Source organism: Sceloporus occidentalis, unplaced genomic scaffold (assembly GCF_023333645.1).
Source record: "Sceloporus occidentalis isolate IW3139 unplaced genomic scaffold, rSceOcc1.0.p SCAF_69, whole genome shotgun sequence".
Lineage (NCBI taxonomy): Eukaryota > Metazoa > Chordata > Lepidosauria > Squamata > Phrynosomatidae > Sceloporus > Sceloporus occidentalis.
This window is the reverse complement of record NW_028317049.1, coordinates 1,274,601-1,301,653: the sequence shown is the minus strand read 5'-3', so window position 1 is coordinate 1,301,653 and position 27,053 is coordinate 1,274,601. Positions and strand designations below refer to the sequence as shown.

Here is a 27,053-nt window from a genome sequence, read left to right as displayed (position 1 = left end):
AATAGATTTCCAAAATTTGGGTAAACCATGAAGCTAATCTATAACAGTCGGGTATTTATACCCCACAATAATATAAACACCACTAGCAGAACCTGATTGGGAAAAAAAAAGTTAAAAGAAAAAAGAATCTAAACAACCGTGATTCAACATTGCCGTCTGGTAAAGTTATTCACATGTTGTACATGACATGTTGTCAAACACATGTATATCAACATTTATAGATTGATACAAAGGTAAACCAAGAAGAAACGTTTGGATCAGATCAATGCTGTTGCCATAACTGAGGTGATGTTATGAAACATCAAATAATGTCAGTTTCTGGTGTTAACGACCCAAAATAATGTTAGTTACTGCAGATCTAACAGTTTGACCCTCTTTTTTGTGATTTGTAGAGTGTCCTCTGATGTTATTCGCTAAAGCGGGGAGGACAATTTTCGCAGGTGGCTCTACATCGGGATCAAGCACTTCTCCCCTCGTCTCGCAAATATTGTGCAGTATGGCACATGCTGTGACAACAGAGATGAAATTTTCCTCTTTCACAGTTAGTCTACCAGACAGACACCCCCACCTAGATTTCAATCGCGAAAAAGACCTCTCCACCACGCATCTTGCCTTGCAATGGGCGGTGTTATAAGCAAGTTTGTCAGGTGTTAATTCTCCACGATATGGTGTCATGAGCCATTTCCTGATTGGGTAGGCACCATCCCCTATAATCAGTGGAGGAATGGCTACATCGTGGACATGAAGGGTGGGATTTCCGGGCACAAAACAGCCTTCATCCATCACTTGACAGATAGCGGAATTGGTAAATATGTGGCTGTCATGAGATCTCCCACAATTCCCTACTTCAATGTCAATAAACCTCCCACTGTGATCTGTAGTTGCTTGCAGAACAATTGAAAATCCCTGCTTGCGGTTGATGTATTCCTCTCTGCGTCCCAGCGGTGGGCAAACAGAAATATGAGTGCCATCAATAGCTCCTATGCAGTGTGGGAATCCGAGTCTCTGAAATCCATCCATAATCTGAAAAAAGGCAAAGGTATAATAAATTTGGGATATCAAAAAGGTGGGTTAACATATTTCATATCAGATGATGCATTATTATTATTATTTTTTGGTATATAAAACTGGGATCAAAGAGACAAAAGCATAAAAAGGGCAATAGAAATTATTATGGTTTATATATATACCTAGAACACACTGAAGGGGAATCCAGATGTTACTTGTTCACATATCAACTCTTGCAAATACATCAAGATACATTTTTTCAGAATTGCAAACCACAACAGCACAGCTGGATAAGAGAGAGGCCAGCAGCAGAGATGCACCTATGAAGTGCATGCTCCAAGCCCAGGACCACCCCCCAGCACAGCTGGATAAGAGAGAGGCCAGCAGCAGAGATGCACCTTTTAAATCCATGCCCCAAGCCCAGGACCACCCCCCCAGCACAGCTGGATAACAGAGAAGCCAGCAGCAGAGATGCACCTTTTAAATCCATGCCCCAAGCCCAGGATCATTAACCCACCCCCATAATTGCAAAGGTAATTTAAAGCCTTTCTTTTTTTCCCAAACAAGGAAAAGGCAGGATGTAAACATATCTTAATGGTATTACATAAGCAAAACCTATCTATCTTTAGATATGCATTAATGCATTTGCACCCAGAAGTCTTAGGTTTAAAAGTAATATTGATACACACCGTGTGGTAGTTTCCAAGCTGGATAGTTTTCCTCAGCAGCAGCTTCTCCATGGCAAGGCACACCTCGATGGCGATTTCTGCAGCTGTGGATGCTCCAACCTCGAAACGGGAAGCCACCTTCCTATACATCAGAGGGCTTGAGAGCCACCAAATAGTCAGGGCCACTCTCTTCTCCACCGGGATGGGACTCCGGAATCTAGACTCCCCACGCTCCAGCTCTGGTCTCAAGATGCTGGCCAGATCAAAAAGGGTTTCTTTAGACATGCGGAAGTTAGAAACCCACATGTCGTTATCCCATCTCTGGAGGACTTCGTCACTCCACCAGTTGGTCCGCTCCCGGGGTTGCTGCCACCAACGTGGGATGCGAGGCCAGGTCGCCATCCATGCCAGACAACTGGATATATCAAGATTGCCGCTGGCAGCCATGACTGCAATCTTACTCAGAGCAGCCCTCCGGCGCGAAATGAGGACCAGTGATTGAGCAATGCGACTCATTCTTCTCCTTCTTCGCTCTTCTTCTTTCTCTACCATGCTCACAAGATCAAACCATGCTTTCTCCGACGCCATCTTTACACCCCACAAGGAAGTCACCGGACGACTTCCGGTTAAAAACAACCACCGAGTGGCGACGTCATTGGTACACCGCCCCCAAGATCTAATACGCATGCGCTATAGCAAACCGTTCTGAGAACGGTTTCAAGAAAAAGGAATCGCAGTGCGGTAAACTGCCGTTCTGATCACGTTCTCATCACGTTTTGATTGCTAATGCGGTAATATCCGTTCCAGGAACGGTCTCATCACGTGATGATATGGAACGTTCTCAGAACGCAGTGCGATAATCTCCTCAGAGAGAGGTCCTTGCAAAACCACTTCTGGACAAATCTTGCCAAGAAAAGCCTGCAAAGGGCTTCCCTTAGGGTTGCCATGTCAGAAACGACAAGAGAAGTAACACTACTAACGGGGCTTAGTCACACCTCAAAATTCAGATAGGAAGAAAGAAAGAAAGAAAGAAAGAAAGAAAGAAAGAAAGAAGACATGGGAGTTGTAGTCCTGGTTGAGAGGGATTGGAGGGGCCTTACTACAGGGCAGGACCCCTCCTCTTTCTGGCCATGTGGATGCTGGGAGATCCAGTCCAGGAAATACACTTTAAATCCTATTGGCAAGAGAAAAGGCTACTACTGCCTTTCAGATCCAGTTTGCCCCAAATCCTTTATGAGGCCAGAAACCCCTTTTTTAGGAAGCAAACCCCGAATATCTCAGGAAGGCCCTATATCTCCCAAGCCCCCCTCCTTCCAGGACCTCCTTCCTCTCTTCCCTTCAGTCTCTCTCTCTCTCCCCTGAAGGCCTCAAACTGTCAACTGCCAAGCACTGAGGCAGAGGCAGCCATTTTGTGTTCTGGTGGCCATTTTGTTTTGCTTGTGACTGTTGGGAATAATGTTCCAGAACCTTCTCTGAGGCCTCAGTGGAACAGAGGCTTCTCTTTCTCTCCTGAGGCTCCAGAGAGAGAAGGAGGCCAGGCTCCTTGGGCCAAAAGGAAGGAAGTGTGTCCCTTTTTGTGTGTTTTGTGTCTCTTTTCTGAGAGGGTTTTCTTACACAGCTCTGCTCCTTCTGGGGAACATGGATTTTAAAAGGGATCAGAAATGTAGAGAATAGTTTTAATACAAGCCTTATTCTTCTTCTTCACAAACATCGGGCTTTGGCTCCTAAGAGGAGGCTAGTTCCCCAAAAAGGCCAAAAGGAGCTCCTTTGGGAGGTTTTAAACGTCTCCTCAGTTTCCTTATTAATAGATTTTCAGGCAAGAAGGAAGGTGCCAGACCAGACCATCTCATATTACCAAGAATGAAACAAACATACAGTCAAAGAACAACAAGAAGAAAAAGACAGAAAACAAACTGCTTATTTTTTAAAAAAGCAAAACCATTTTTAGCAGGATAAAAATTCAACTTGGGTGCTTCTATCCTTTTACAACCAACTCAGGCTTTATCTGCATTATAGAAATAATCCGGATCGAAACCTTTTTAACTCTCCTGGTTCGTTCCTATGGAATCCTGGGATTTGTAGTTTGTTGTGGCATAAGAGCTCTCTGGCAGAGAAGGCTAAGTGTCCAAAGGTAAAATCCCAGGATTCCATAGCACTGAGCGGTGAAAGCGGTGTCAAAGTGCCTTATTTCTAAGTGCAGATGCAGCCTTCTTGGGAAAGGGGCTGACGCTGGGGAAAAGAGGAGGAATGCAGAAGGAAAGGAGGACGGACGGACGGAGGGCCACCTGCAGCTGGACTGGCCTCCCTGAGCGGTCAAGACCTGAACTGAGTTGTGGACGATGGGCACTCTTGATATCAATATTAATATCTGTCACTATTGTACAATAGTGAACAATTAAGGAGGGGATCAGGTTCCTCCTTTCAATAGCATCAGGAAAATGTTTAGGTGTTGTTAAGGTTTGGAAGTCCTATTTGGGGGCTTTTTGTGTTCTCACAGCCATCGGGTGCCATCAGGAATACTTTTCTTTAGGATCAGAAATCCTGTTTGGGGTCCCTTCCAACTTTAGGGCCCTTTCATCCCCCATTTTGTGTTCTCTCAAGGCCTCAAACTGCCAACTGCCAAACACTGAGAATCAAGAGGCCATTTTGTGTTCTGGAAGCCATTTTGTGCTGCTTGTGACTGTGGGGAATAATGTTCCAGAACCTTCTCTGAGGCCTCAGTTGAACAGAGGCTTCTCTTTCTCTCCTGAGGCTCCAGAGTCAGAAGGAGGCCAGGCTCCTTGGGCCAAAAGGAAGGCAGTGTGTCCCTTTGTGCCTTGGGCCCTCCATTTTGGGGCAAAGGAAGGAAGGAAGGAAGGAAGGAAGGAAGGAAGGAAGGAAGGAAGGAAGGGGTCTGTGGGGGGGTCTGAGGAAGGGGAGGCAGGAGACTCAGGGCCAGTGGGGAGGCTGGGCTTTGGAAGCAGGGAGAGAGAGGTGGGGAAAGAAGCCCTCCCTTTGGGCCCTAGCTGGGGAGGGTCCCACCAGTCCTTGCCTCCCCCTTTGGGAAAGGCGACCCCCTCAGCCCCCTGGACTCACTCCTGCCACTCATTTCTAGGGCTGGGACTCAGGAGTTTCCTAGGCATTGTCACCTTCTGTCCTCCATGGCCATTGGCACTGACCTTTCCCCATTGCCTTCCCTCCCTCAGCCCTGTGGACCTCCTCCTCCTTCGCACTCAGAGCAACCCTTCTCTACGGCTGAGGAGACGGCCTCTGACCCAGGGAAGCTCCAGCCATAAAGGACTGCAGAAGAGACCTTTCTGGGGCTGCAGGAATCAGGTTCTTTATACTGAAGGTAGGCCTTTATTCCTGGAGCTGGAAGAGGATCTTTGTTTAAATGTTTCAGTCCAGGATTATGTGGAAAGGTTGCAGCTGAGAGAGTGAGTCCATGCTTTGTAGGCATAAAGCCCCCAATTCCATCTCTAGCACCATTGTCTTCCCAGAAGGTGGAAGTGAGATTTCCAGACCTCAGACACACAGTTCGCCAGTGAGCCCTTTTTATGGGGACTGTGTGTGTACATGTTGTTTGCTAGAGCTTTGTGAGATATTAGTTTCACTGGGTTTACATACATCTTCACTTCCCTCAAATGAACATAATCTAGGGTGCAATGTTCAGTCATAAGCCTATACATTTATTCATTTAGTTATATCAAATGCAACACATTCAGCAGTGTGCATCTTTTTCAAAAATATACAAGGAAAAGTGAAGAAATTGTGGATTTTACAATAGATCCATTCAGAAACAATGCAGGCAAATGTACATGCCTAAATTTCTATGTGGCTTTAGAAAGCAGAGGGAGGAGGTGCACACCTCATGTTCCTGCCATGACTGACATAGACAAACACAGCAGTTAAGCTTAGAGAAATAGTCTCATTTGAAAAAATGAAATAATTATTTTGACCAGTGTCTAAATGGGAAGGGGGCCATGACGATGGGAGGGCATGGATCAGATCTGTAAGGTAATTCATGTCTCATTCAGCCCAAGAGCTAGAGCTTCTCCACCTGGGACATAAAGCAGGTCCTCCTCCTCCTCCTCCTCTCTGTGAAAGAGAAGTCAGATTCTCATCAGTCATGACGACACAGCATGAAAAATTTGTATTCCTGAATTCAAAATCTGAGGAGTCCTGAATCCTTTTGGTTAACCGTCGAGAGTAGACCCATTAAACCCATAAGTGACTGGTGAGTCAACATATAAATAAATCAAACTGATTCAGTGATTCTACTCTGATCAGGACTAGGCATAGGATACATACTAGGATTTAGGTCTGCATATGGCTGGAACAGGATATTCCCAGGTCAAGATGAACAGATAACAGTGTGGAAAATGGGCATTCTCCACATGGGCAGAGACACTCTCAGAATTGTGACTTCTCTGCATGCAGAAGTCTGCCATAGGAATTGGGTGCTCCCTTTCCATCAGCTCAATCCTCTGGTGCCCCCTGATCCTGGGAGAAGGGCTGGATCCCATGGAAGGGGAAAAACTTGAGAAGATAGAGCTCCTTTCCTGCCCTTCCTGACGAGGGGCCTCCCTGGGGAAGGGACAGTTGTAGACCCATTCCACCCAGAGCAACACTGGAGCATAGAGAGTTCTGCTGGTTTGGCCATTGGGAGAATAAGGAACCACCAGGCCAGACAGCCTGACCCAGCAAAACCCTCTATGCTCCAGTGTTGTTCTGGGTGGAATCAGGCTACTGGATGTGAGGTATTAAGGAAGCATCCAACTGTGTTTCTGTAGTCAGAAGCAAAATGAAGACATGTTCCTCTGAGGGCCACTGTGGACCTCTGCAGGTTTCAGCAGATAATGCACTCATTTCACATCTAGATATGAGGAAATAGTCAGGACTTTTTCCAGTTCCCATCCCCTGATCCCCAGCTACTCTCACAAGGCATGGAGTACCTGTTGTGTAGGGGAGTTGCAGTGAGTCTTCTAGGTCCAGGGGGCTTTGGTTGGTGCAGAGGAAGAAAGGAGATGCCTCGGCCCAAAGGAGTCATTCGTTACCTGCCTATGTCACCATCAGGATGCTGATCTCTGACTTTGAGTGCTGCAGGGTTTCTTGCTAAACCAAGCCTTACCCTGGTCTCTTTTCTCAGGAACTTCATCTCGACCCTCTTGACACAGTGTTGGGACATCGTTTGCTGGAAGTGACCCAAGTACAAGGCCACCAGGATCCCCTCCCCACCTAATGGCCAACACAAAGGACAAGCAGAGGGAGTTGGGCTCCAACAGAAAGAGGCTACCGAGGTACAAAAACTCTTTGGTAAGTTGCCATCCTGACTATTAGTTCCATATGTGTCATTGCTGGACCGGCTCATGAAAGCAAGCGGAGAACATCCTGTCCCAGTGTGGCAGAGAGAGTCCTGGTTAATCCTCTGTCACCTCATTTTTTTCAGGGGCTTAGAAAATGTCCTATTTCACTCTCCTCCTACCATTTCCCCCTTTCTCCTCAGGTCAGCTCAGTTGCTGCAAAGTACATTCCAGGTTCAGAAGAGTCTGCAGCCCATCAACGCAAAAGAGGGGAGAGGGGAGGAGAAAAGTGGGCAGGGTCTTGCCATTGCCAGGAGTCTCCACCAAAAGCAAAATGCTGTACCCTTCCTCACTTGAGTGATATTTATCATTAATAATTTTAGCCATATTGATCCCCTTCTGGTGTTGCTTGTCGACATGTGTCTTGCTTTCCCAATCTGTGAAATGCTGGGGGATATGGAAGAATATCTCTGGACCTAAATTGAGGGTGGGCCCAGTGGCCCTCAAGCCCAGAGTACTCCCCAGAAGTTCTTTTTAAAAATGAAATTAGGTGAGATGTGGCTAAATGTACTATAATTTATTGGTTATTAAATGTACTATACATGTTGGGATAGTCAGTACCCTAATCAATCAATAATATCCCAGAAATGGCCTAAATTATATTCTTTATTATGTTGTATATTATATTGAAAAAATTTGAGACAAAGGCTGTAGCTTTTTGCTTTCTTGCAGAATTTAAAGTTTATTTCCTGGATTGAATTCTGAATTGTTGAAACAATATTTGTGATGCACCATGTCTGGATAAGGGCTAATTTCTGTTGCAGGTGACCTTTGCAGATGTGGCGATATATTTCACTGAAGAGGAATGGAAACTGTTGACGAAAAAGCAGAAACTTATGTACAGTTCTGTGATGATGGAGAGTTATGAGAATGTGGCCTCTGTGGGTAAGGAACCTGAATCCATTCCCTTCCTGTGAAGACTGAGGGCCCTTTCATAATTCACTGTCAGAGCGCTATGATTCCACTTTAGAATTATAGAATCAAAGAGTTCAAATAGACCACAAGGACCATCCGGTTCACTCTTCTGCCATGCAGGAATAGACATTCAAAGCACCCCCGAGAGATGGCTATCCAGCCTCTGTTTAAAGACCTCCAAAGAAAGAGACTCCACTAAACACTGAGGGAGTATATTCCACTTTTGAAGAGCTCTTACTCTCAGGAAGTTCCTCCTAAAGTTTAAGTGGAATCTCTTGTCCCTGTGGCTTGCATCCATTGTTCCATGTCCTTTTCTCTGGAGTAGCAGAAAACAAGCCTGCTCCATCCAGAATATGACATCTCTTCAAATATTTGAACAGGGCTATCATATCCACTCTTAACCTTCTCTTCTCCAAGCTAAACATATCCAGCTCCCTAAGTCGTTCCTCAGAGAGCATGGTTTCCAGACCGTTCACCATTTTGGTTTCCTTCTTCTGGACATGCTCCAGCTTCTCAACATCTATTTGAATTGTGGTGCCCAGAACTGGACACAGGATTATTGCAAGTGAGCCCTGACCAAAACAGAATAGAGTGGCACTATTACTTCCCCAGATCTTGACACTATACTCCTATTGATACAGCCTAGGATCAAATTGGCCTTTTTAGCTGCTGCATCACACTGTTGACACATGTTCAACTTGTGCTCAGCTACCATTCCTAGTTCCTTTTCACACGTAATTTAATTGCCTTAACAACCTCCTGTGGAATAGTGGAATTTCTAGTTTATTGTTCTCCACTTTGTAATGTTTCTAATTATCGAATCCTAAACTGCGAATTCTGGAATTTTGTGGGAAGGAGCCATGGAGATTAATGCTTTTTGCCCTTAAATGGTCGTCAGCCCATTCCTGAGCATGTTTCCTGGCTTTTGTGGCCCCTCTTCCAGCCTTTTGAGGCTCTGGAGAGGCTTTCTGGGGAACAGGCATCCTTTGGCCCTGCAATGGCTCAGAGATGGCCCAACAGTGGCAAAATGGCCTCCACTTTCCCAAAGGGATGCTGTGGGATATTGAGGGGCAAAACATTATTCCATATTTTTAGGTGACACAATGTGGGGTTGCCTCTGAGATCCCCTGGGAGTCAATGTAATCCCCACCCCCAATAGTAATCCATCCCAGTCTTGGAGATGCCTTAAAGCTGTTTTAAGGCGCCTCTCTGGCATCTGACCCTCACCAAAATTGGAATCCAGGTCCCAGCCCCCTTGTTCTCCCTTTCCTAATACATTATTTGTATATTGATTATCCTGCCTTTCTCAACAAATGGGCTTCAAGGTGTCCCTTTTATGCATCACACACACTATGTGGGTGTGTTTCTGTCTGTGATAGAGAGATGGAGGGAATGTGAAAAACAGAAAAGCGGGAAAGAGATGCTCAAGGTGAGATGCTGAAGCAGTGCAGATGGGCAAGAGGGAAGGTTGGAGAGCGGATGAAGAAAGGGAAGGAGATCAGGCCCTTGGGAGCCAGGAGGGGAAGGCAGGAGCAAAGCCAGGATCTCCTAGCTCTGTGCGGAGAGGAAGGGACCTCTGGGAAGGGCCAGGAGAGGGGCCTTGGGGATTGGGAGGCAGCCACCAACCTCACAGATTTTAAGAACTGGTTTGAGTGAACTGTGAGAACATGGCTCAGGCCTTGTTTTCAGACATATTAAGGAGCTCCATATTGCAATTATCAGCAATGTATATGAAGAGAGGAAAGTTGACACAAAAATTCATTTTTCGCTAATGTTTCTTTTCCTACTTAAGCTTCCTTAGCTCCATGGTTGATTCAAGAAGTCATTTGTTACCCAAACTGCTCGAGTCTAGGGAGGATACCTGCAAGTGCTATGCTTTTAGAGGAATTAGCTGAATAGAACGAAATAGTTTTACTGGGGCAATAGTGACCTCTGGACTCAGCCAAGCTATAGCAGGTCCTGAATCAAACAAATATTCAGAGGGATTTGAAGTAGGTTTTTGTGTTTTATTTAGGGGGAAAGCAAAACACACAGACACATACAAATAAGTGTTCATACACACACGCAAGAACTAGGTAACAAAGATGGGTGTGGTGAATAGATGTAAGGCTTTGTTAATGGTGATACGTTATCTATCCAGATCTTTCTTCCAATTGCTGAGGATTTGGAGTGGGAAGAGGTCAGTAGTTCCCGTGACAATTGGGGTTGGTGAGTGCATGGAGGTGCTTAGCCAAGAAAACAAACAGTGTCTGTCTGTAACTGGACTGACACTGAAGAACAGCAAGTCTGGGCTGATATTTATTAGTGAAATTGGTGCTTGGGGGCAGAAACCAAGGGTTCAGAAAGGTTTATATCACTTTAGAATATTTCCTGTGTGGGGGAAGAATGGTTTGAAACCGAATTGAATTCAGTGGGTGTTTGATGCAAATGCCTGAGACAAAAGCGATTAGCACACTGAATCTCAGGTCCTTGTTGGCTCTGAATTTTGATTGCGTTCACAAGCCAATGTACATTGCAATCTGAGGTGATGCACCCAGATGCAGCTCAAAAATAACATAGCAGAGTACAGAAGCAAGTATCTAGATATAGGCGCTGGCAATGACTGAACACTTTTCACACTAAAAATAAGGCACAAACACAGTTGATTTCCTCGAAATCCTTGGAGGTTCTCTCTCTTGAGTTGCAAAACAATACAAATATTTGCAAGCTCTCCTCTCCGACTTCCATCAACTTCACTGTCTCCTGAACACACAACTCCAATCCAATCCGCATGTGAGCTGCATACTGTATTGGTTGGGAGTCATCTCCTGGTGCCAAACAGCATGAAATGACCTCAGCAGTTAGCTACCATCATGCCTTGGGCTCTGACTCAGGACTCTATGGCAGTCTCACAGGATATGATGCCAGCTGTCAATCAAAGTATTTTTGCACATATTTAATTGAATTTTTTAACAGTCCTTTGACTATCTTCTTCTACTGATTCCCTCAAGGCAGTCCCCATTCTTTCCTAGCTCCTATGAGTAAAGATGCAACCGTTCAATGGATTTAGGGGCATAAGCAGCAGGGTCATGCTTGGGTTATTCACAGCAACTTTATTAAATGGGGCAACACCCTCCTCTCTTAACTCTGATTTTCAGTCTTGTCTGTCATTGTCCTTCTTTACAGAAAAACATTTGATTCATGAGAGAGTCCACAGAAGAAAGAAGTCACACAAATGCCAGCATTGTAGGAAACGTTTTGCTTACAAGTCAGTCCTTGTCAGCCATCAGAGAGTCCACACTGGAGAGAAGCCATACAAATGCCAGCATTGTGGGAAAGGTTTTTCTTCTAAGCCAGACCTAGTGACACATCAGAGAGTCCACACAGGAGAGAAGCCATACAAATGCCAGCATTGTGGGAAATGTTTTTCTCGGAAGTCACACCTAGTGATACATCAGAGAGTCCACACAGGAGAGAAGCCATACAAATGCCAGCATTGTGGGAAATGTTTTTCTTCAAACTCAGACCTAGTGAAACATCAGAGAGTCCACACAGGAGAGAAGCCATACAAATGCCAGCATTGTGGGAAAGGTTTTTCTTGGAAGTCATACCTAGTGAGACATCAGAGAGTCCACACAGGAGAGAAGCCATACAAATGCCAGCATTGTGGGAAAGGTTTTTCTTGGAAGTCACACCTAGTGATACATCAGAGAGTCCACACAGGAGAGAAGCCATACAAATGCCAGCATTGTGGGAAATGTTTTTCTTCAAACTCAGACCTAGTGAAACATCAGAGAGTCCACACAGGAGAGAAGCCATACAAATGCCAGCATTGTGGGAAAGGTTTTTCTGCAAAGTCAGCCCAAGTGAAACATGAGAGAGGCCACACAGGAGAGAAGCTACAGAAATCCCAGTAATGAACTAACATTATATTTGTCAAGAAGGAGTACAAAGAATATATTTTTAATCCTGTCGTAATAAGAAAAGGACCTTATGATTTTGTTCGCTTTGTCTGTTCATATATCTGTTTATGTTTTAAAGTCATATTTGTTTAGTTTAGATTTTAATTGCTAATATTATAGGTAATTGCTTTGGGTTGTATATTTGTCGTGGATTGTGGATTGTGGTATAGGTTAGGTAGATGAGGGGTGGGATTTGCTGCAGCTGGATAGAATAGTTACGGGAATGATATTTTTTGCAAAGTGTGAGATGTTGTTTGAAGAAAAATTTGGGGTATTAAGAGAAAGGGCTAGTTTCTGGGAATGGCAAAGGGGGCCTTGTTACCTGTGGGGCATAGACTGTGAGAATTGGGGGTAAGGCTAGGTTTGGAAGAGGGTGATGTTGAACGTTTGGGGTTTTAATGTATTGTTTGTATTGGAGTGGGCAGTTCTGGCTTAAACACTGGATTTCTGTGTGTTCTCAATAAAGTTCTTTGCTGTTTCAACACACTGGACTCTTTGATGCAGAGAAGTTCTGAATTTGCCCAAAACTGACCCTTTCTTCTCTCCTCAGTCCTCAGTTCCATTCCCAGCCATAAGAACAGAAGGGGCACACACACACATACGTGCACAGAAACACACAAACATACAGGATACACAGAGAGAGCTATATTTCAAAACTAGTGCCTTCCTTTCCTGGCTTTCCTTCCTGAGTCCAGCTCTGCACCTTGGACTCCATTGCGATCTCCTCAAAGGAAGAAATGAGGGAAGGAAGGGGAGGCTGCTGAACCTCTGGTGCATACCTTCCTTTCCCGCAAAAGTCGCCAGCAGAATAAGCAGCAGCAGCTAGGCCCTGGCAATCCCTGCGAATGCTGAGGAGGGGCCTTTGGGGGCATCTATGTATGCACAGTTTCAGCCCCTGAAGCCATGGCTGCCCTCACAGTCTGTTCTTAGGGAGGGAGGGAAGTGGGGAGAGCCCTTGTTCATTCAGAGGAATGGTTTTCTGGGGGCCCCTTGGGGGGTTATAAGAAGGAAGAAAACCCCCCTTCTCCTCCCAAAGAAAGGCAGGGGGCCTGCCAGGTCTCCTCTCCCTCTTTCATTCCCTGCCCCCTACTAGGAGGATTCCTTGGGTCCCAGGTACCTGGATGGTTATTATGATAATAGACGCCGTGGGGACCGTTGGAGAGAGGCATGGCCATGAAGGGGAGGGGGATCCAAAGGTAAAAAGGGCTTTGAGGAGCCGCCTCCTTCCTGGAAAGTGGGGCAGAGGAGAGACTTTCCCTTCTGATGCCTCATTTGGGGAAGAGATTTGTGCCAAATAGAAAGCATCACACAGTATGCAATCGTTATGCAATATCGTTATCGTTAATAGCAACGTTTTTTGAGGGGGGGAGAGAAGTTTTCTCTGGAGTCCTGGGGGAGGGGGCTCTGGGGGGGGGTAGAAAAGAGCCAAAATCTAGGCCAAAGCCAAGAGGAGGGAGAAGGAGGGACCTCAAAGCTCTGGCAATCCCCTGGCAACCTGGGAAAGGCTTAGAGGCCCACAGGATCTGGATTGGGCACCCCCCTCAAATACTTACCTTTTCCTTCACAACAACCCTGCAGAGGAGGACCAACAGAGAGACCCACAGCCCCAGAAACATACACACACCTGTTCTGGGAGCATACTGAAAGGGCCTTGGACCCTTTTGAAGGGATGTAATAATAGTAATAATAATAATAATAATAATAATAATAATTTAAACTCCACCTTTTCTCAAAGGAATGAATATAGATTACAGTAATAAAATAACATACAATTTAAGAAATACAACAGAGTGCATTACAGAAGTCGAGCCGAGAGGTGACCAGCGCATGTACTACTGTTTCAAGGTCTCCCTGCTCCAGGAAGGAGTGCAGTTGGCGTATCAGCCGAAGCTGATAACAAGTGCTCCTGACCTTTGCATCCACTTTAGCCATCAGATGAAGTGATGAATCCAGGAGTTTTCCCAAACTGCAGACAGAGTCTTTCAGGGGAAATGCGACCCCATCCAGAACTGGCTGACGTAACTTCATTCCTGGATTAGGGGTCCTTCTTACAGTTGTAGTTGTAGTTATAGTAGTAATGGGTTATAGAAAGCACGTAATGGAAAATTATAGAAGGACAGGTGGAGTGGCTTTTAGATGAAGGAGGGCGTTTGGAAAGGGGCTGGGATTGCAGCTGGAAATGGTTATCAAGGAGGAGTGAAGCTGGCTTGGGAACACCGCTCTTCAAGGTGAGGCTGTCTGGGAAAAGGGAAGGGAAGTATAGACAACCTTGGTATCTATGCAACCTCCGCTTGTCTTACTTTAGCTTGGGAATTGGGGGCTGGCTTAGGGAGGGATTGAGCAAGGTCATTTCGACTTCATACTTTGCAAAAAAGGTGTTAATGGATGTTTCTGCCTGGATTCATCAATAAAGCTTCTTTTGTTTCAAATGAGTTTGATTTTTTGAGCACAGGACTGACTCTAGATCTCACTTTGCAACTTCAGGCTGATGCCCCTTGCCTGAGAGATTGAGATTGTCGCATTGTGACCTCAGTCTGCTGCTCCTTACCTGAAGCATTGAGACAGGACTATTGTGATCTTACCCTGAGGTTCCTTGCCTGAAAGACTGAGATGGGACTATTATGACTTCAGGCTCGTGCTCTTTAACTGGAGGATTGATGCTGGCCCATTATGACCTCAGGCTGACGCTCATTGCCAGAGAGATCGAGACTGGTGCAGTGTGACTTCAGGCTGTTGCTCCTTTCCTGATGGATTGAGAAAGGACTATTGTGAATTCAGGCTGATGCTTCTTTCCTGAAAGACTGGGAATGGCTCATTGTGACTTCAGGCTGTTTCTTGTTGCCTTAGAGATTGAGAGGGGCCCATTGTGACTTCAGGTTGGTCCTCCTTACCTGAATGAATGAGACTGGCCCATTGTGATCTCAGACTGATGCTCCTTATCTGAAGGATTGACACTAACTCATTGTGACTTCAGGCTGATGTTTCTTCCCTGAAGGATTAAGATGGGTTTATTGACTTCAGGCAGGTGTTCCTTACCTGAAGGATTGAGTCTGGCCCATAGTGACCTCGGGATTGTGAACCTTGCCTGAAGGACTGAGTCTCCCTCAAGGCTGATGTTCCTTCCCTGAAGGATTAAGATGGGTTTATAGACTACAGGCAGGTGTTCCTTACCTGAAGGATTGAGCCTGGCCCATAGCGACCAAAGGGTTATGATCCTTGTCTGAAGCATTGAAACTGTCCCATTGTGATCTCAGCCTGAGGCACCTTTCCTGAAAGATTGTGACGGGACTATTATGAGTTCAGACAGATGCCCCTTGCCTGAAGGATTGAGACTGGCCCATTGTGATCCTTACCAGAAGCATTGAGATTGTCACATTGTGATCTCAGAATCATAGAATCATAGTTTAAGGAGAGATCTGAAACAGGACATGGAGGTTTTCCAGAAAAATGACAACTCTAGGAAATTATGTTGGGGGAAAAACCAGTCATGTAATCCAGATTATACAAAAAGCTATTGGAGTATCACTTAGAAGGAGCAATGATAAAGGAGAACATGATAAAGTGGGCTAAGGACTGTAGAAAGCCTTTGGGATTAAGACCATGGGAAATATCTTGGGGGAAAAGATTACAATATTCTGCCAGTCAAGATATAAATAATATATAGATGACATCTCTCCCATGATAAATGTGCAAAAGTCCCTGAATCTCCACAGAATAGAGACAGACACAGAAATCACACTGAAAGCACTCTGAAATGCCAGTTTCCTTGTGAAAGTCAAGAAACTGACAACAGTGCTCAAAGCCATGGGTTCAATGCTCTTTTAGGGGAACAGAAGAGGTCCTCCTGAGGACACTCTGAGGGCTGCCATTGGCTGGAATCCCAGTCCCTCCCACCATCCCTGGCCCTGATTGGCTGGAAGCTCAGTCCCTCCCACCATCCCTGGCCCTGATTGGCTGGAATCCCAGTCCTTCCCACCATCCCTGGCCCTGATTGGCTGGAATCCCAATCCCTCCACTATCCCTGGCCCTGATTGGCTGGAATCCCAGTCCCTCCCACCATCCCTGGCCCTGATTGGCTGGAATCCCAGTCCCTCCCACCATTCCTGGCCCTGATTGGCTGGAAGCCCAGTCCCTCCCACCATTCCTGGCCCTGATTGGCTGGAATCCCAGTCTCTCCCACCATCCCCAGCCCTGATTGGCTGGAATCCCAGTCTCTCCCACCATCCCTGGCCCTGATTGGCTGGAACCTCGGTCCCTCCCACCATCCCTGGCCCTGATTGGCTGGAATCCCAGTCCCTCCCACCATCCCTGGCCCTGATTGGCTGGAATCTCAGTCCCTCCCACCATCCCTGGCCCTGATTGTCTGGAATGCCAGTCCCTCCCACCATCCCTGGCCCTGATTGGCTGGAAGCCTGGTCCCTCCCACCATTCCTGGCCCTGATTGGCTGGAACCTCAGTCCCTCCCACCATCCCTGGCCCTGATTGGCTGGAATCCCCATCCCTCCCACCATCCCTGGCCCTGATTGGCTGGAATCCCAGTCCCTCCCACCATCCCTGGCCCTGATTGGCTGGAATCCCAGTCCCTCCCACCCTCCCTGGCCGTTTTCTGTTCTGGCAGCCATTTTGTGTTCTGGAGGCCATTTTGTGCTGCTTGTGACTGTTGGGAATAATGTTCCAGAACATTCTCTGAGGCCTCAGTTGAAGAGAGGCTCCTCTTTCTCTCCTGAGGCTCCAGAGTCAGAAGGAGGCCAGGCTCCTTGGGCCAAAAGGAAGGAAGTGTGTCTCTTTTCTGAGAGGGTTTTCTTATTACAAAGCTCTGCTCCTTCTGGGGAACAAGGGTTTTAAAAGGGGTCAGAAATGGGAAAGATAGTTTTAATGTAAGCCTGATTATTATTATTCTTCAAAACATTGGGCTTTGGCTTCTAAGAGGAGGCTAGTCCCCCAAAAAAGGCCAAAAGTGGCTCCTTTGGGAGGTTTTAAGAGTCTCCCCAGTTTCCTTATTAAGAGATTTTGAGGCAAGAAGGAAGGAGGCAGACCAGAATAACTCATATTACCAAGAATGAAACAAACAAAGATACAAACAAACAAGAACAAGAAAAATAAGGATTAGAGACTAAAACAAACTGCTTATTTTTTTAAAAGGAAAGCCATTATTAGGAGTCCTGAAAGAAAAAGAGCCCTCTTTCCGATCACCATCTCAGGCCGGCGACAACAAGCCTCAACTGATGTCTTTGACTGCTTTGTGCATGGTTTTTGAGGAATTTTGTTGAATTGTATGAGATTGCTGTTGATGTATTATATTGCTTTGTGCTATAGCATGTGACATGTAGCTTGTATGTTGTGAACTGCTTTGATCTGAAGGAAAAGCGGTATACAAATAAAAAATGTTATTAATATTATTATTGTTGCTATTAAAAACAAGACATGGCCGCTTCTAACCTTTTACAACTGTCTTAGGCTGTATCTGCATTGCAAAAATAATCCGCTTTGAAAACGCTTTAACTCTCCTGGATCCATCCTATGAAATCCTGGGATTTGTAGTTTGTTGTGGCATGAGAGCTCTCTGGCAGAGAAGGCTAAGTGTCCCAAAGGGAAAACCCCCAGATTCCATAGCAGTGAGTGGTTAAAGCAGTGTCAAGGTGCCTTATTTCTGCAGTGTGGATGCAGCCTTCTTGGGAAAGGGGCTGATGCTGGGGAAAAGCACTGGGGACTCTGGAGGTTATTTATTTATTTTGCTGTTCTCTGTCTCTTTGAGTGCTGCAGGGTTTATTGCTAAGCCATCCTAACCCTGGTCCCTTTTCTCAGGAACCTCATCTCAGCCTCCTTGTACACGGCTTTCGGACCTCTCTTGCTGAAAGTGACCCAAGTGCAGAGGCCAAGCGGAGGGAGTTGGGCTCCAGCAGAAAGAGGATGCCAAGGTACCACAAAACTTCGGTGAGTCCCTATCCTTTTAGCTTCGTCTGTGTCACTTCTGGGTCAATGTATGAATGGAAGCAAAGAAAATACTGTCCACGTTTGGCAGAAACACTCCTGGTTAGTCCTCTGTCACCGCACTTTTTCAGGGATTTTAAAAAATGGCCCGGTTGCTCTCTCCTCCTCCCACTTTTCCCCTTCTCAGCTCACTTCAGTTCCTGAGTACAATTGAGTTTGCAGCCCATCAACTCAAAAGTGTGGAGAGGAGAGGAAACAAGGAGACAGGATATTGCCCTTCCCAGGATGCTGAAGCAAAAGCAAACTGCTGTGCCCTTCCTAGCTTGTGTGACCTTCCTCATAAACAACTTTGGCCATCTTCACTGCCTTCTGGGTTGCTTGTCCACATGTGTCTTGCTTTTCCCATCTCTGCAATGTTGGAGGATATGGGGGAACATCTCTGGATCTAAATATGGGGTAGCCCCAGTGGCCCTCAATCCCAGTGTGCTCCACAAAACTGTTATTAAAACATGATGTTTGCCTCTGAAATGTGGCAAGAAATGTCTAAATGCACAATAATTGTTTGGTGGCTAAATGTTCTGTATGTGTTGGGATAGTGAGTATCCTAATATATCTTCAATATCCCAGCAATGGCCTAAATTATATTGTTTATGATATTAGAATCATAGAGTTGGAAGAGACCACAAGGGCCATCCAGTCCAACCCCATTCTGCCATGCAGGAACTCTCAATCAAAGCATACACATCAGATGGCCATCCAGCCTCATCTTAAAGACCTCCAAGGAAGGAGGCGCCACTGCATTCCGAGGAAGGAGTGTGTCCCACTGTCAAACAGCCCTTACTGTCAGGACGTTCCTCCTAATGTTCAGGTGGAATCTCTTTTCCTGGAGCTTGCATCCATTGTTCCATGTTCTATTCTCTGGAGCAGCAGAAAACAAGCTTGCTCCCTCCTCAATATGACATCCCTTCAAGTATTTAAACAGGGCTATCATAGCACCTCTTAACCTTGCCTTCTCCAGGCTAAACATGTCCAGCTCCCTAAGTATATTATATTGAAATGATTCGAGACAAACTAGATTTAAAGGCAGCAGGTTTTTGCTTGCTAACATAATTTAAAGTTTATTTCCTGCACTGAATTCTGAAGTGATGAAATAATATTTGGGATGCACCATGCGATTTCCTCCCCTTTTCCTTAATCACTCTCTGGATGAAGGCTGTTTTCTGTTGCAGGTGACCTTTGCAGATGTGGCAGTATATTTCACCAAAGACGAATGGAATCTGTTGACGAAGAAGCAGAGACGTATGTACAATTGTGTAATGATGGAGAATTATGAGAATGTGACTTCTGTGGGTAAGGAACCTGACTCCATTGTCCTTTCTATGAAGATTGAGGTCCCTTTTGTGCTAAATTATCATGGTGTTATGATTCCACTAGAATTACAGAATCATAGAGTTGGAATAGACCACAAGGGCCATCCAGTTCAACCCCCTTCTGCCCTGCAGGAATACATTTCCAAACACCATCCAGCCTCTGTTTAAAGACCTCCAAGGAAGAGGACTCCACGAAACTAAGGGAGTTGCACTGTCAAAGAGCTCTTATTATTGCTCCTCAAAGGGCTTGATGGTTTCAAGATCCTTCACCACTTTGGCTGCCTTCCTCTGGGCATGTTCCAACTTGACAACATCTTTTTTAAATTGTGGGGCCCTGAACTGGACACAGGATTATTCTGACCAAAGCAGAATAGAGTAGCACTATTACATCCCTTGATCTAGAAACTTTACTTGTATTGATGCAACCTAGAATGACATTGGCTTTTTTAGCTGTATACTGTATTGGTTGTGAGTCTTCTCCTGGTGCCACACAGCATTAAGCATCCTCTGCAGTTAGCTTGCATCATGCCATGTGCTCTGACTCAACACTCAATGGCAGTCTCACAGGAAATGATGCCACTTTTCAATCAAAGTATTTTTACATATATTTATTGGAATATTTTTCAACTGCCTGATTATCTGCTTCCACTGATTTCCTCATGGCAGTTCCCCTACAATCTCTTCTTTGCTAGCTCCTATGAGTAAAGATACAGTCATTATATGGATTTGGGGGCATCCAGAACAGTGTCATGCTCAGGTCACTCACACCAACTTTATTAATTTAACCTGAAATAGGGAGGCGTGAACGTAGGGCTAAATCTTGGGGTAATACCTTCCTCTCTTAACGCTGAGATTAAGTCTTGTCTGTCATTGTCCTTGTTTACAGAAGAACTTGTCAGTCATGAGAGAGTCCACACAGGAAAGAAGTCACATAAATGTCAGCATTGTGGGGAAAAAATTGCCTACAAGTCAGTCCTTGTCAAGCATCAGAGAGTCCACACTGGAGAGAAGCCATACAAATGCCAGCATTGTGGGAAATGTTTTTCTTTGAAGTCATACCTAGTGACACATCAGAGAGGCCACACAGGAGCAAAGCCATACAAATGCCAGCATTGTGGGAAATGTTTTTCTTTGAAGTCATACCTAGTGACACATCAGAGAGGCCACACAGGAGCAAAGCCATACAAATGCCAGCATTGTGGGAAATGTTTTTCTTTGAAGTCATACCTAGTGACACATCAGAGAGGCCACACAGGAGCAAAGCCACACAAATGCCAGCATTGTGGGAAATGTTTTTCTGGGAAGTCAAACCTAGTGACACATTTGAGAATCCACACAGGAGAGAAGCCATTCAAATGCCAGCATTGTGGGAAATGTTTTTGTTGGAAGTCACACCTAGTGAAACATTTGAGAGTCCACACAGGAGAGAAGCCATACAAATGCCAGCATTGTGGGAAATGTTTTTCTAAGAAGTCATACCTAGTGAGACATCAGAGAGTCCACACAGGAGAGAAGCCAAACAAATCCCAGAAGTGAACTAACATAATTTTTTCAAGAATTAATATAGAAAATATATTTTAATCCAGCAGTGAAAAGGCCCTTACGGTTTTGTTTGTAAGGGTTGTCTATCCATATGTCTGTGGTTTGTCTGTGGATAAGTCTGTTTATGTTTTAAAGTTATATTTTGTTAAGTTTAGGTTTTCATTGCTGTTAGTATAGATCATAGTTTATAAATTTGACTAGAGATTGTAGTATAGGTTAGCGAAATAGAGGAGTGGGACTTGTTGCAGCTGGCTCGAATAGTTATGGGAATGATATTAACAGGAAGGGGGTTAGTTCTTGGGGTGGGAAAGGGGGTCTTGTTACCTGTGGGGCATAGACTGTAGGAATTGGAAGTGGGGGCTAGGTTGGGAAGAGGGTGGTGTTTTAGGTTTTGGGTTTTAATGTATAGTTTGGCTTGGAGTGGGCAGTTCTGGCTTAAACACTGAATTCCTTCTATGTGTTCTCAATAAAGTTCTTTGCTGTTTCAACACAATGGACTCTTTAATGCACAGAAGTTCTGCATTTGCACAAAATTGACACTTTCTTCTCTCCTCAGTCCTCACCTCCATTCACAGCCATAAGAACAGCAGAGGCAAACACACACACACACACACACACACACATATACATTTACTGAGAGAGAAAGAGCTATATGTACAAAGCAGAGTCTTCCCAGCCTTTCTCTCCTGAGTCCAGTTCTGCAGCTTGGGCTCCATTCCGGAAGGAAGGAAGGAAGGAAGGAAGGGCGTACTCCTTCCCTTCTTCCAGAGGCCGACATTATTATAGAGGCTATAGGTGAGGTGTCGAGTAACTCAGTGAATAAGATCATACTGGATCAATTTGAATCTGTGAGTACTGAGGACATGGAGAAGCTCCTTGGAAGTGTGAAGAAGACAACTTGCCCTCTCAACCCTTGCCCTTCATGGCTAGTGTTCCAAGGAGGAGATGGACTTAGGACTCACCTGAGATGTATCATAGATGCATCTCTTAGGGAGGGCTATTTTCCATCTTGCTTAAAAGAAGCAGTGCTTCAGCGTCTTCTGAAAAAGCCCTCCCTAGATCCCTTGGACATGAACAATTACAGATCCGTCTCCCATCTTCCATTTCTAAGCAAGGTGATTGAGAAGGAAGTTGCTCTTCAACTCCACGCATTCTTGGAAGAATCAGATTATCTAGACCCATTTCAAACTGGCTTCAAGACGGGAATATGGAGTTGAGAATGCTATAGTCGCCTTAGTAGATGATCTTTGCTTGAGCACCGACAGATGAAGTGTGATCCTGTTGAAGCTTTTGGATCTCTCAGTGGCTTTCAATACCATCGACCATGGTATCGTTCTGGAAAGCCTGAGGGAATTGGTGAATGGGGGCAATGCATTGCAATGGGTCCGGTCCTATCTCTCAAGCAGATTCCAGACAGAGATGCTTGGGGACAGTTGTTCCTTTAAAAGGGAGTTTAAATTTGGCGTTCCTCAGGGCATCATCCTGTCACTAATGCTGTTTAACATGAAACCACTGGGAGAGATCATCTGGAGACATGGAGTGCTATCAGTACGCTGATGACACCCAACTATATCTCTTCATGCGCCAGACCTCTGCATCAACTAAGGAAGGCATCTCCCCTCTGAATGAATGTCTTGGGGCAGTAATGTGCTGGATGAGGAGAAACAGATTACAACTGAATCCAGATAAGACCGAGGTACTTGATGGAGATCCTAATCCAGGTATGGAGGTTTGTCAACCGTTCCTGGATGGGGTCACACTTCCCCTAAAGGACTGTGTTTGCAGTTTTGGGGGTGCTCCTGAATCCGTTGCTCCAGATGTGAGTTCAGATAGATGCGATGGCCAGGAGTGCCTGTTATCAGCTTTGGTTGATATGCCAACTGCGCTCCTTCCTGGAACCTGTAGACCCGAAAACTATCATTCATGCTCTGGTAACCTCACATCTTGACTTCTGTAATGCGCTCTACCTAAGCTACCCTTGTACCAAGTCTGGAAAATTCATCTAATCCAAAATATGGCTGCCAGAGTGGCCACTGGAAGATCTAGAGGTAACCATATCACACCTATATTAAAATCTCTTAATTGGCTGCCTATTAATTCCAGGGTACAGTACAAGGTTTTGGTTATAACCTTACTTATGGGATCGCCTTCTCCCATACAATCCGCCCCACACATTGAGGTCCTCTGGTAAAAGCCTTGCTACCACTGCCTTCTTCTGAGACTGAGAAAATGTAACTTGCCCAAGGGCAGCCAGTGAGTTTCTTTCTTTCTTTTTTTTTTTTTTAATTATTTTATTGGTAGAATGAAATTAATAAATTGATAAAATATTGATTAAATTCACCTTACAATAATATATAAAAAAGACTTTTACGTTATATTCCCCATACATATAATATATCCCTTTATATTCCATTCTTTACTACTTTATCTAACTTTAATTCATATTTCTTTTCATCATATATGTTTCATAATTCCCCCCTTCCCCCAAGTGCTCCCCATCCCCTGAGCCTAATATCTTCTTATTACTCTATCTCCAGAATTGTAACTCTTACTCTGCTGGTAAAACACCTCCTTCTTTTCCTAAAACTTTTTGTACAAATGTTTCCCATATTGCTTCGAAATCATTTCTCTTGATTATTCCTCTTCTAAACTTAATTTCACTAGTTAACTTATCATTAATTGCTATTTGCTAAATCTCTCTATACCAATCTTGCATTTGTAAATCTCCCTGGTCTTTCCACTTTTTTGCTATCATTAATCTCGCCGCTGTTAATAAATTTGTAATTAGATCCTTTATAACTTGGGTGCAGTTAATTTTATCATATAAAGATAATAACGCTATCTTTGGACTAAATTCTAAATCAATTTTTGTTATTTCTTTTATCTCCTCAAATACCATTTGCCAAAATCTCCTTACGGTTCTGCAACCCCACCACATATGCATATAAGTGCCTATCTCTTGACTCCCTCTCCAACATAACCTTGAATAATTCTTATTTATATGACTTAACCTTACAGGCGTTAAATACCATTTCCAAATTATTTTGTAATAGTTCTCTTTTATTCGTATAGAATAAAATTTTAAATGGCGTTGATTCCAAATTTTCCCCCATTCGTGGTCATTTATTTTTTGTACTAAATCATCCTCCCATGTTGTCTTTAAATAATCTTCTTTCTCATTATATTTTAATAATAATTTATATATTTCACTTGTGACCCCTTTCAAAGTTTCATTTGCCTCTATACTTTCTCTTTGCCTAATCAACTGTTCAAATTTTGTGTATTCTCTAATCTCTCCTATATTTTTCTCATACTTCTTTGTCCATTGTTCCAACTGAATACAATTATACCAAGTTAATTTTGATCCGTGCAATTTCTCCTTTATTTTCCCTTTCTCCCTCATAGTCTTCATCCATTCTCTTACCCTATATATTTCTTGATCTTTTACTAATTTCCCTACTTCTTCCTTTAAATTTACTGGAAAATTTTTTAGCATTATAACTGGTGTTAAAGGTGAAATAGCTGGCATTAGTTTTTCTTTATTTTTTTTCCAAATTTCTAATATATTCTTTAAAAAGGGGTTTTCTATTTCCTTCATTTCTTTCATAGTAAGTTCTTTAAAAAATATATTTTCCAATGTTTCCTCTATTCCTGTTGTTTCCATCTCTAACCAATCTAATTCCCCTTTCTCTATGATTCCATCTATAATATATCTTATTTGGTTTGCATTACAGTACAATTTTAAATTTGGGAGACCCAAACCTCCTTCTTTTTGGGGTTTATACCAATATCTTTTATTAATCCTTGCTTTTTTATTCCCATTACAATAGTTATTCACTAATACTTGCCAGTTTTTAATTTCAACCTCTGATATTTGTATTGGCAACATCCTAAACAAAAAATTAATCTTAGGCAGAATTTTCATTTTTATTAATGCGATTCTACCGAACCATGATAATTTTATATTTTTATATTCTTCTAATTTCCTTTTAATTTCTATTCTTAATTTTTTATAGTTCTGATCCTCTAATTTGTGTAGATTTTTTGTAATTTTTATTCCTAGATATTTAATTGTATCTTTTACCTTTATATCTATCTTTCCATCCTTTACAAATTCCTGTTCTTCCGTTTTTGGATAATTGAACAACATTAGCTCTGATTTATTCCAATTGACTCTTAGTCCTGTCATTTGTCCAAACTCCTTTAAATGGTTTTTCACATTATTCATTTTTTCCAAGGGGTCTCTAATTGTTAATAGAGTATCATCTGCAAATAAACTTATCTTATTCAATTTTCTCATCCCAATTCCTTCCAAATTTTTATCCTCCCTAATAATATTTGCTAATATTTCAATAATTATTGCAAATAAAACCGGGGAAAGAGGGCATCCTTGCCTTGTTCCTCTAGAAATTGAAATTTGTTCTGTTATTCCATCATTTATTGTTACTACTGCTGTATTATTTAAATATAACTGATCTATCAATCCTCTAAACTTTTCTCCCATACCTAATTTCTTTAACGTTATTTTTAATGCTGGCCATTCCACACAATCAAAAGCTTTATAAATATCTAATGCCATTATTCCTGCTTTCTGATTTCTTTTCTCTATTATATTTATTTTATTCAGTACTCTTCCTATTAAATTTGACATTTGTCTTCCTTGCACAAATCCACATTGATCATTTTGAATATATTTATATATAAACTTATTCATTCTTTTTGCCATTATGGCTGTTAATATTTTAGCATCCTGATTGATAAGGGATATAGGTCTGTATGAGCCTGGATCTGACAAATCTTTATCCGGTTTTGGAATCAATATTATCATTGAGTGGTCCCATGATGGTGGGATCCTTTCTCCATTTAAAAGTTTATTGTATAACACTTCTAATTTAGGTATTAAAACCTTTTTAAAAGTTTTATAATATTCTGGTCCTAATCCATCCATTCCTGGTGATTTCCCTCCTTTTAATTTATCTATCACTTCTTCAATTTCTTTTTTCGAAACTGGTTGTTCCATTATTTCTTCATCCTCTTCTTCTATCTTTGTTCTCCAATTTTTCTCTATATATTCCTCAATTTTGTCAATTGAACTATCCCCTGCTGTATATAAATCTTTGTAGTATTCTTCAAATATCTTTATCTTTTCTTTCATCAGCATACATTTTTTCCCTGTTTTGTCCTTTATAACTCCTATCAGATTTTTCTCTTTCTTTTTTTGTGTTAATCTTGCTAACATTTTTGAATTTTTGTTACTATATTCAAAAAACTCGAGAAGCCATACAAATGCCAGCATTGTGGGAAAGGTTTTTCTTGGAAGTCAGACCTATTGAAACACCAGAGAATCCACACAGGAGAGAAGCCATACAAATGCCAGCATTGTGGGAAATGTTTTTCTCGGCAGTCAAGCCTAATGACACACCAGAGAATCCACACAGGAGAGAAACCATACAAATGCCAGCATTGTGGGAACTGTTTTTCTCGGCAGTCTCACCTACTGACACACCAGAGAATCCACACAGGAGAGAAGCCATACAAATGCCAGCATTGTGGGAAATGTTTTTCTTGGAGGTCAGGCCTATTCAATCACCAGAGAGGCTACACAGGAGAGGAGCCACACACATCCAAGCAGTGAAGGAACATTATTTTTGTTTTTTTAATAATCTTTATTAAATTTTACAATAAAAAGTACAGAAATCAAGAAGATTGACAAAATTTCAAATAAAGTTTTAAAGTTATGGTTTGTTAAGTTTAGGTTTTAATTGCTACTAGTACTGGTTTAAGTTAGTTAGAGGGGGGCTGGGATTTGTTGCAGCTATCTAGAATAGCAATGATAGCATTTGGAATTTGTGGGATTTTAGCCAAAGAAAGTTGGGGACCGGTAGTAACAGAAAGGGAGCTAGTTTCTTCAAATGTCTGGGGCAGGGAGAGATTGTGTGTGTGAGAAGGATGGCAAAGTGGGGCTCATAGTGAGGGATAGATGATGGGAATTGTAGGTGGGGGCTTGGTTTGGTAGAAGGTGGAGTTTTAGGTTTTGAGGTTTCAATATATTCTGGCAGTTCTGGCTTAAACATATTTCTGATATGTGTTTTCAATAAAGGTCTTTGCTGTTGCAACACACTGGATTCTTTGATGCACAGAATTTGTGAATATGCACAAAACTGTCACTTTCTTCTCTCCTCAATCCTCAGCTCCATTCCCAGCTGTAAGAACAGCAGAGAGAAACACACATCTATCTATCTATCTATCTATCTATCTATCTATCTATCTGTGTATATACAGTATACACAGAGAGACTATTTCCAAAGCAAAGCCTCCCTTTCCTGCCTTTCCTGG

The 27,053-nt window shown here is 43.3% G+C and overlaps 2 protein-coding genes across 4 annotated transcripts; both read left to right on the top strand.

Moving 5' to 3' along the window:
* Positions 1–4,905: 4,905 nt before the first annotated feature.
* LOC149286378 (uncharacterized) lies at positions 4,906–12,260 on the top strand. Of its 3 annotated transcripts, none has more exons than XM_089494050.1 (4): positions 4,906–5,007; positions 6,805–6,971; positions 7,783–7,903; positions 11,099–12,260. In XM_089494050.1, the coding sequence occupies exons 2-4, from the start codon at positions 6,897–6,899 to the stop codon at positions 11,827–11,829; spliced, it is 927 nt and encodes a 308-aa protein (XP_089350176.1). In that variant the 5' UTR covers positions 4,906–5,007; positions 6,805–6,896; the 3' UTR covers positions 11,830–12,260. The 3 variants fall into 3 exon arrangements, with proteins under 3 accessions (XP_089350176.1, XP_089350178.1, XP_089350177.1); XM_089494052.1 differs by lacking the exon at positions 4,906–5,007 and adding an exon at positions 5,769–5,892; XM_089494051.1 differs by lacking the exon at positions 4,906–5,007 and having other exon boundaries at positions 6,023–6,971.
* Positions 12,261–14,531: 2,271 nt separating this feature from the next.
* Positions 14,532–26,823, top strand: LOC149286377 (uncharacterized). Its single transcript, XM_089494183.1, has 3 exons — positions 14,532–14,586; positions 20,062–20,683; positions 25,989–26,823. The coding sequence occupies exons 1-3, from the start codon at positions 14,532–14,534 to the stop codon at positions 26,350–26,352; spliced, it is 1,041 nt and encodes a 346-aa protein (XP_089350309.1). The 3' UTR covers positions 26,353–26,823.
* The last annotated feature ends 230 nt before the right edge of the window (positions 26,824–27,053 follow it).